The sequence below is a fragment of the Molothrus ater genome, chromosome 1 (genome assembly GCF_012460135.2).
Source record: "Molothrus ater isolate BHLD 08-10-18 breed brown headed cowbird chromosome 1, BPBGC_Mater_1.1, whole genome shotgun sequence".
NCBI lineage: Eukaryota > Metazoa > Chordata > Aves > Passeriformes > Icteridae > Molothrus > Molothrus ater.
In genome coordinates, this window is record NC_050478.2 from 63,134,495 (window position 1) to 63,144,697 (window position 10,203).

Sequence of the window (10,203 nt, forward strand, 5' to 3'; positions counted from 1 at the left end):
GAAAATAAGTTTTGATACTGAAAACATCTGTTGACTGAAAGATGATATAAGGCAGTATTTCAAGAAACAATTAATTCATAATGCACTCTGCTTACCCATCTCTTCCCTTACTGACAATTTTAACTTCGAAATAATATATGCCACAGGCTGCAGGTATAGGATGTGTAGCTCGAACAGAAGCAGCATCTTTTGGAGTTTTTCCATGACCTGAAAAACAAGAGCATTCAAAACACACAAAAAATGTATTTTAGTTAATTGCAGAAGGGGACTCAAAGCTATGCATGCCAACTACTCAAAACAAAAGGCTTATGCAATGAGCAAACAACATACAATATTCTTATCAACCTGAGTTTTATGCTGGAGTATTTTGTTTCAAATACTGTAAGCACCTGTATTGCAACCAAGGATGCTGAAAGAAGTCCTGGATATAGTAATCCAAATAGGTCCTACAATTACTTAAAGGGAAACCAGGAAAAAGTTTCACCATTCTAAGTAACATGATTGACAAAAGGCCACCTGTGTTTGAAAGAACTGTATGATTTCTCAAATGCACAGGGCTTACTCATTTTTATAAACTGAAACACAACGTAAGAGTTTCATCTAATGCTTAGTACTCTGAATCTACAAGTTACTGAAGACACTTCAATTCTAGCATCCTCCAGAATAAACACCAGTCATTATACAGAACATGCTACTCACAATCAATTTCCACATTCCAATGTTGTTCCAGGACAGCATTAAGCCTTACAGCCTAACTGAGCTCATGCAGCTCCTACTCCTTTTTCTTATTAGGCTCACTCTACATTAGCTCTGCCACAATAAGGCCCAATTTCAGCTCTTGTCTACTTCCAGGATTTTCAACCCAAACCCAAGAGCCACTTGCATTCTACTAACTCCAACCTTCTGAAGGTGTCATCCTCCTCACAGCCCTTTCCAAAAGCAACCTGGAAGCAGGCTTTTGACCAGATGACTTGTTTTAGCAACAACCTGCTCAAGCAAGCACAGTGTCTCCCAAGTACACCCAAAACTCCTCAACTTTTGTGTGACAGTCATGCATGGGGCCACTGGACATGGTTTAAAAAAATTTAACAAACAAGATGGAAAGTATATTGGATCATGGCAAGAAGCAAGGCAATTCAGTAAGATGGAAACCAAGAACAGACTGTCACTGCCATAAGAATAACTCACACAGATCCCATGCCTACTCTTGAAGTGGATCTGTAGCATGATGAAAGGAGCTGCCTGTTTTGAGTGTGCTGTACAAATCACTTGTGCTGCAGCACTCCAGCTGTCATTTCCAGTCCAGACAGGGAGGCCTACTGCACCTGCATAGCAATTGATCTGTATATGCAAAAATCCCACAACCAAACACACTTCTTTCAGGGGCATTAACACTGGCATTACTGCTCAGGCTCAGATTAATCATGTCTCAGGTGCAGCAAGTCAGGTCACACAGCAAAGAAGAAACTGTAGGAGAATGACAACCAAGGCAGGCAGAAAGATAAGGCCCAGCTGGCCCACAGTACAAAACCTCTAAGGGCAGAGGGTCAGGGATTGACCTGTACAGAACCTCTGAGCACAGTGCTCCCTTGTGCAAATGTTCATAGAACTGTCAGTGCTTATCAGCCTGCAGAGCCAGCACCCACCAGCTCCTAACCAATGGCACGTGCTCAGCCAGGGAGAACTCTCACCAAGGCCACACCAGCAACCAACGCCTTTTTGGACACCACAAATTCTTCACCCACTTACATTAGGTTTAACCTCCCATGTTTTCTCTGATGTTAATGACTCACCCCAGTGTGCTACTACCTAAACACAAGTGGCCAACCACCTTACTTTTCTGAGTGCAAACCCATTGCTTGCTTCAGTGTTTTGTTAGTACTACTAAACATTTTGTGCAGAAATCCTTCGATCACCTCACACGTTTGACAATGTTATGTTTGCTGCCTACGTTCTGCATGTTGATTTCTGCATGCTGATGTGATGTATCACATGAGGAAAAAACAGTAATTTACTCCTCCATACACAATTTCGTTTTATTGTTCACTACTTTTATTTCCTCAGGCTGTGACAACCAGTGTAACAACCAAGTACATAATCTTAGAGCTTCCATGAGTTTGCTTGGTTTTCAAATGCTGGTAGATCACTATTTAGCTATTACAGATTACCATGTCTAAGTACATTGAAATCCTTCAGCTGAAAGGGCAGAACACTGAACTCCTAAGACATCCCTTAAGTTCAAAGGAGTCCGATTAAACAATGCACTGGAAGAAGGAAAAATACTTTCTTCTAAAATGTCTTTAGGTTTTTACTTTAAAATAGACTGCAAAGAAGTTCCCTTGGTTACACTATGCACTTGACAATCTGTGTAGTTTCAGTCTGAGTCATTCTCCTTATTTGGGAAAGTCTTCCACATAGAAAAGACTAAAGCAGTAGGAACCAGCCAAATATTATTGAAAATGTAAATCTATTACCCAGCAGACTTAGCTTTGTGAAATCACAATCTAAGTGTTTGGCAACAATACCTATTTAAGGTATTCTTAACACCTCTTCCTGAAACTCCCCTTCTCCCATCTCCTCCCCAATCCAGGCATTTATTTGCAAGGCCATACTAGGAACCAGATTGATTAGCTGATCAGGGTTTAAGAAACCTACCAGATTTTTTTAAGCAGCAGATCAGTTCCCTGATCCAGTTCACAACACAGCCACACACAGCTGTCACACTGCAAATAAGAGGTCAACAGAGGGGCAGAAGTAACAGGATACCTTACCAGCATTGCCAAACACTTCATGTGGTGAAGCAACACGCTTGGGGAAGTCAGTGCCCAAAACTACTTTCATCCCATTAAAACAGAAGACACCCTAAATTTAGAACTGCTGTCCTTCTAACAATCTCCTATGAATTCCATTTTACTGCTTGAGCATACTGGTTTTATTTGTACTTACATAAAATTAATATGTCTAGAAGGCTAAACATCATCCAGTTAACTACTTTCCAATATTCCAAGTATCTCCACACTGTCTAAACATGGTAGATAAGTCTTTCAGTACCACCAGGCTACACTGAATTACATGTGGTCATGAGATCCTAGTTTATCAGCCTGCTTTAAAACAAGAAAGAGGCTCTTAACTGAACAGTTAGCTGAACTGCAAAATTGCAATAGCAGAGGATACTATAGATGTTAGTGTTTAAGAGAACACAGCTTCTAGAACTGCAGTTAACTGAGACACTACCTTGAGTCCACAATGTCCTTCAGCTTAAAATGGCTGGAAGCTGAGAGGGGAAACAGACATACACCGTTTATGCCTGACATGTTTTTAGATTTTTTCTCAGGCACTTGCGACCACTGTCACCAATGGGACTCCTGAGCTGAGTGGCCCATTAACTTGATGTCTTCTACTGCTGCCACATTCTTTGGTAACCTGAATCCTCACTTCCTTGCTTGTGAATAAAAAAGAACTTTGACACCCAACTCTGAACTTCTGAATTGGAGGTTCCAAACACCTGAAGTAGATCACACAAACACTGCCCAATGTTTCCTCAAAACACACCGCTCCGACAGTCACAAACTATAGGTTGAGTATTTAAAAGAACACTTTTGAAGTATGTAATATTTAACACTAGCGATTTTCATAATTAAAAAGAGAACTCTGCAAACAGATGCACTGGGAGCAGAGAAGGGAAAACAGGTCTACAAATCTTGAACTTTACACTGTAAACCAGATCATAGGTAAGTTCAATTACTAGTAACTGTTTTTACTTGGGCATTCATTAGAAGTGTTTGACAAGCATGAATTGACCATGCTTTATATATCACTTTTTAAGCACTCACACTTATGATTTTTAGTAAGTAGTATCGCTACTACTTAAGCAAAATTACAGTGAAATTAATCTAAATTTTAATTCTATCAAAAGCTAACTCGGATATAAACATGTTTGGAGAAGCCATCTCTGCTTTCAAAAAAGATAATCTTTGAACCTAAATCTAAGTTTATAATGCATACACACCAAATAGTCCAGAAGAAATCTATAGGAGCACCTACCTAGACAAAAGTAAGCATGTTTATCCAGTTTAAATCCTTAAACGAAGTTTACATAAGTTGAACTGCAGTTATTTCCAACAGGTGGTTCAATGACTAGCTCACACTGCCAAAAATAAAATAATCAAAGCCTAATCTTCTGTTGTATTCATTAGGCAAGTTTCACTGAGACAAGAATGGAACAGGCTGCCCAGGGAAGTGATTGAGTCACCACCCCTGAAGGTATTTACAAAACCTGCAGATGTGGCACTTGGGGACACAGTTTAGTCGAGGACTCAGCAGTACTGAGTTTGTGGTTGGACTCGGTGTTCCTAGAGCTCTTTTGCAAACTAAATGATTCTATAATTCTAAGAAAAAAACCAAATCAAAAGACACAAATTACTAATTTTACTTTAACTTCTTCCCCAGTTAAAAAAAAAAGCAAGACATCTCAGAGCTACAAGGCTGTCCAAAACAGGCAAACTGTACTGAATGTACTCTGAGTGTTCTCTGCCAGAAAAAGCGACACCATCCTTGTAACACTGAGCGACAACACAGAACTATTAGTATAGAATCCTCTTCGTTTTCCAACAGGAAATGGAATGCATAGTTTGCACTGAAAAATAGTTTATTTTTGCTTTGCACTACAGGCAGTTCAAAGGCAACTGCACTGTAAATAAATGTCTGGCTAAGACCCCCTGGCCTGTGATACATTAGAAAAAGTTCATGCAATGGCAGCTTAGTCAAAATTGCATAACTTTCTTCAGCTTTTTTGGACAATTGTCGCAAGACTAATTTAAGTGAAGTTTCTATAGGAGTTTCCATTATTTCTGCAACAATTATTTTGTCTGTTTACCTAATTCTGTATATAGTTTCTTCCATGGTTACAAATCTGAGTCTGTTTTTATCTCCTTACACTACATAGTACAGATCACTACCTGCTGGAAACCTAATTTGCCTGTCTAGTGGATCTTTCATATCACATACACCGTTTATGAATTCCCTGGTTTTCAACAGGACCCATGTCTTATTTCTGAATCTTTTAGAAATATCTAGGAATATTGTTAAAGATGTCTTGCCTTACTAGCTATGTAATTTTGTGCATGCATTATTTGCAGCATGCACTTATGCTTTCTTTACCACTTACCTACAGCTCAGAGCTGTAAAAATTATAATTAAGTGAAATGACATCCATTTTTTCCTGATACAGTTTTTCATTGTCTCCCTTACAAAGAAACACCACAAACAACAGGTAGTAAGACAGTGCTAGCTTTCGATCAGCTTGCACAGCTAACTGGCAGCAACACAAAAATGTATGTCTGTCCATAGGAAAAACAAAAATACTCTAGATATAGTCTTTCATATATTTACAGTATCACTGATGCAATTGTCTACGTATTTCATATCAAGATTTTAACAAAGCTACCTAACTGCTAAACAAAAACACCACCCCATTTAAGTTTTCCTTTCCAAGTAACACTACGATTCCGAGAGATAGCACAAAAAAGCACTGACTCTTGGGTTTTGTTTGCCTTAACAAAATTTGAAGAGCTTTTATTCTGATGCTAGACTATACTCCTTTTTTTTAAACCTCCACCATTAGATCAATGCCTGGTTTTGTGGCAGTTTCCATTTCTTAAGCACTCTGTAGGATGCTTGCAAAAATCTTCAGGTCCAGAAATGCACTACACAAAACATCCCAGCTGCAATGGGTAGAAAGAGACATCCGCTGCACTTCATGTTTCCATACAACTTGTCCACTGGTAAGCAGGAAAATAAAAGGAATCTTCAGAAATTACATTGAGAGGACCATCATTCATCTCACAAACCAGTGAAACCAAAATATCACTGTTCACAATACATCAGCACATTAAAATTATTAAGGTATCTATATGAAAAATAACTTTTAAAGTTTTTGCGCTGATTGTTCCTCTCACACATTTTTTCAGTAGTCCAAACACATCCAAAGTGAAGGCAAAGCACTGCTGTTAACACTTTCTGCCTCCTACCAGTCACGGAAGGAAATTACTCCAGAAAAACAGTTCTATAGCCAGAAATCTACAGAGGCAAAAGAGAAAATTTAAGTGTACAGGGTACCTATACTACAGTAATAGAAAATAGTAAGAATTGCTTTAGGTTACTGGCTTCTTTGGACAGATCTATCTTTTTCCTTGAGTATTTTGGTCAAGAATACAACAGTTCTTTATCCCTGCTCAACATATAATTCATATTTCCTCTCAACAAAAACATCCAATGTTCTTCCACTACTACTTAGGTAATTTCAGAAGCACTGAAAGTGCCAGTATTAGAAAAGAAGATACTGTGAGTGCTTTCTTTTGAGATCTGTTATGTAAAACACTATTTCACAGTGCTAAGCACATTCCTACTTGCCATCTTCCCTTACTCTCCTCATTGAACCTCCTCATTTTCTCCCCTTTTATTGTATTCTTAGGGCAGAAGGATCCAGGAGGGAGAAAAGGCAGGAGATGTTCAGCATGTTTGCCCTCTGGTTCTCAGGTAGAAATACTCTGATGCCATTCACTGCTTAGCCCAGTTAGCAACTCCAGGTGCCAGGCTGGTAACATAAACACGGAGTTGCCCTAACAGCCGCCTGCATTAAATTACCCAGAAGAAAAGATGGGCCACTTAAGAAGCCATTTACTCCCATCTGCACTTAGGAAAAAGAAAAGCAGACATGTTATATTGGCACCTCTCCTTTTCAAAGTCCTTTGGGCTAACCTAGGAACTCTTCAACCTTCAGCACTTGCCATTGTTTAAGAGCTAGAGTAAAGGTATTTCATTGTTATAACCTACTAACTGTGCTTCATGACTTCTGTAATTTCTTTGAGGTAATGATTTTCCATAACACCGCGGAAAGGAGGTAAGTGAGGAAAAACAGGGATAACACAAGGAAAGCCTGAAAATATACTTCTGCAATAAAACTGAGGTTCAACCTCTAAATTCTAGCTTATGAGAAAAAGAAGTTGGCCAAAGCAAAACAAACCAGCAGAAGGAGTTGATAGCCACTAAGCTATGATCATCTTAGAAGAAAAAAACACCAAAACCAAACAACTCACTGCCACTAAGCACCAGAAAATACAAAATGTTTCTAAAAATACAAGGTCATAAAACACTGAACAAAAGCCAGGAAATTCAGAGTTGAGTATTAAATTACACATCCTTAAATCACTCGGTGCCTCCCAGAAACCTGCTCTACAGTCATCAAGCTCCTTTATTATCTTTGTACGGTGCATTAAACTTAGCATTTTTAACAGAGTATTTTGTGTGCAATTTTAAAACCTCTCTATTTAAAAAAAAAAGTCTCCCAGAGTACATTTAATCCTTTCATGGCAGCCAAATCCTGCCATGTGTTTGTGTTGCCGTTTTCCTCCTCCGATTAAACAGTAACATGTTTATCGAAATTTCCCTTGAATTTCTCCACTGCAAACTCTGAGAAAGGGTAACTGCACGGTTGTTTGTTTCCCCTTCCACTACGTTCATTTGACTACAGACTGACAAAAGATCCAGTTCTTCACAGCCAACTCAGAAGTGGCTTTGAATCCACAACACTTCTACTTTAGGACTTTGGGCCTAGAACACCAGATGTGTCTGTGTTTTTTCAGGTCAGAGTGTAGGCTTATGTTTCCAGGTTTTATGACATTTCATAACAATCAACACAAGTTTTTCTTCTAATACCTCTCGCTGATGTTATTTTTTAATACAAAAGCATACTGTTTTTTACCTTTTATTTGAAAATCTGTAACTTTAACTGTGAAACGTCTAGGAAGAAAGTTTTAGTCACCTTTATTAATGTAAGTCCTACTGTCGTTCCTTCCCTCAAATCACTCTGTGCAATAGTTAGGCAAGACTATTACCAGTGACTTTAAAATCATTTTTTTCACAGCTTAAAAATAAACCGTGTTTTTCTCAGTGCTTTCCCCTCCCGTCATTTCCGTGTTCAATAGCTTAACGCTTGCTGCTCTTAACTCCATTTAACCCTTGCTCTTCTCGAGAGGGGGAAAAAAAAAGCAGCCACTTCTTTTTCTCGCTCATTACCATAAACAGGACACGTCATGCCGAGCGTCCTTTATTCTCCTGCCTCCGACCCAAACGTTCCGGCGATACCTGAATCCACGGAGGAAGTCTCGGAGTTTACATAATGCCCACTCCAGAAGCATAAGGAGGCGGGGGCGGCCCCTTGTGTCCCCCCCCTTTCCCCGCACGGCGACAGAAACGGGGAGGGGGAGGGGAAAGGAGAGAAAAATAAACCTGAAATAAGGGAAAACAAGCCCCTTATCTCCACGCTGCGGGGGGAAATTTAGGGGATCGGAAAACAGGGAAGAAGGAGGGAGAGGAGCGTGTGTTATTTCCTGTTATTGTTACTCCTGTGCCCACTGCCCGACGGAGGGGTCGGGCAGCCCCCGGCCCCTGGGGGGGGACCGGGGGTGTCGCGGCGGCCCGGGCCGCCCCTCCTCACCTTTGTAGTGCACCCGCAGGTTGTTCTGCGAGAGGCCGATGTAACTGAATTTGTCCTTCGGGCTCCAGGAGCGGGGCAGCGGCGTCTCCTGCTCGTCCACGGCCGGGTAGAGCCTCTTCAGCCGCCGCTTCAGCTCCTTCTCCTGCTCGTTCAGGGCCGGGTCTCCGTGCGGGAAGGGCGCCGGGGCGCTGGTGCCGCTCCCCGCCGGCAGGCCCAGCGCGGCGCCGGCACCGCCGCCCCCCGCGGCCGCGGGCCCGCTGCTGCCGGCCGTGGCGGCGGCGGGTGGCGGCGGCGCCGCGGTGGCCGGAGGCGGCGGTGGCGGGTGGAGCAGGAGCGCGGCGGCCGGAGCGGGGCCGGGGCTTGCGGCGGCGGAGGGGATCCCCGGCGCCGGCGGGGGAACGGCGGCCGCCAAAGAAAGCTGTGGCGACGGCGGCTGTTGTTGCTGCTGCTGTTGCCCGGACATCCCGGCTCCGGCCTCCTCCTGCTCCTCCGCCGCCACCTCCCGCGGCGGTCGCGACTGTCACCGGACGGGCCCGGGGGCGGAGCGACGGGCAGGCCCGGGGCCGTGCGGAGCGCGGGTCACCCCCACAACCGGAGCGCCTCGGTAGAAGACGGGGGGCGGGGTGGGGGAGGGTTGGCGATGACGGCGGCCGGTGGAGGTGCCCGATGGGAGCGAGGGGCGTCGCGGGGCGCGGCGGGGCCGGGGGCGAGGCGGGCTGAGCGGCGGCGGCGGCGCCGGGCGGAAGCGGGAGGCGGGCGGGGAGCGGGCGCCGCGGCGGCGGGGCTGGCCCGGCCGCCGGCCCCTCCTCCGGTCGGGGGCGCGCCCGGCGCGCACACGCTCCCTCCGGCCCCCGGCGCGCCCCCGCCGCCGCGCGCCCCCGCATTAGCTGAGTCCGCGGCCCCGCCCCGCCTCCTCCCCGCGCTCGCGGCGGGGCGGGGCCTCCGCCCCTCGGCGGGCGCGAGGCGCAGAGGGAGGGGAGTGGGGCGGGCGAGGAAGGGAGGGATGTGAGGGGTGAGGGCAGGAGGGTTGGTTTGGCGGTACCGACACGGGCCTTTGGGGGTGGTGCTGGAGCGGTCCGTACGGTCCAGAGCTGCTGTAGGGCTCTCTGGCGTGTCCCGGACCTGTCGCGACCTTTTCTCCAGGAGGAATTCTGCGCGATCCCCCGAGAGTGGTGAGGAAAGGGATACTCACCCTCAGTGGCTTACTGAAGGGTGTTGCTGCCGAGGGCCAGCCAAGTGGTGACTGTCCCCTCGTCTTGAAATTGTCATGGAATCAGAATATGCTGCTGGAGAGCTTTGTCCAAATGTGTCTTCAACTCTGCCAGGCTTGGTGGTGTGACCACTTCTGTGGGGAGCCTGTTTCAGTGCTCAGCCCTCTGGGTGAAGAATGTTTTCCTGATCTCTACCCTAAACCTGCGCCAACACAGCTTCATGCTGTTTCCTCGAGTCCTGTCACTGACATTACAGTCATGAGACTGCAATGATAATTCTCTTCTCAGTGTTGACCTGGGTACATCAGACCTGTTGAAAAGTTTTCTGGTGTAACCCAGACCTGCTGAAAGGTTTTTTCTGGGACAAAGTCAAGCTGACCCTTAGAGGGGTAATGGGGACACACATTAACCCTCAGTGCGTTAATGACCAGTTCAAAAGGATTGACTAACCAGAGTGAGTCCAACGGGGATTGTCTCTTCCTGATGAAATTAAAC

The 10,203-nt window shown here is 44.7% G+C and overlaps 1 protein-coding gene across 1 annotated transcript in view; it reads right to left on the reverse strand.

The window, feature by feature from the left end:
• RANBP9 (RAN binding protein 9) overlaps positions 1–9,218 on the reverse strand; it is a 38,903-nt gene extending 29,685 nt beyond the window's left edge. Inside the window, exons 1-2 of the mRNA XM_036406901.2 lie at positions 8,498–9,218; positions 96–207 (exon numbers count right to left, since the gene is read on the reverse strand). Of these exons, the coding sequence (XP_036262794.1) occupies positions 96–207; positions 8,498–8,960 (575 nt within the window). The 5' untranslated portion in view covers positions 8,961–9,218. The remainder of the gene's footprint in view (positions 1–95; positions 208–8,497) is intronic.
• Between the last annotated feature and the right edge of the window lie 985 nt (positions 9,219–10,203).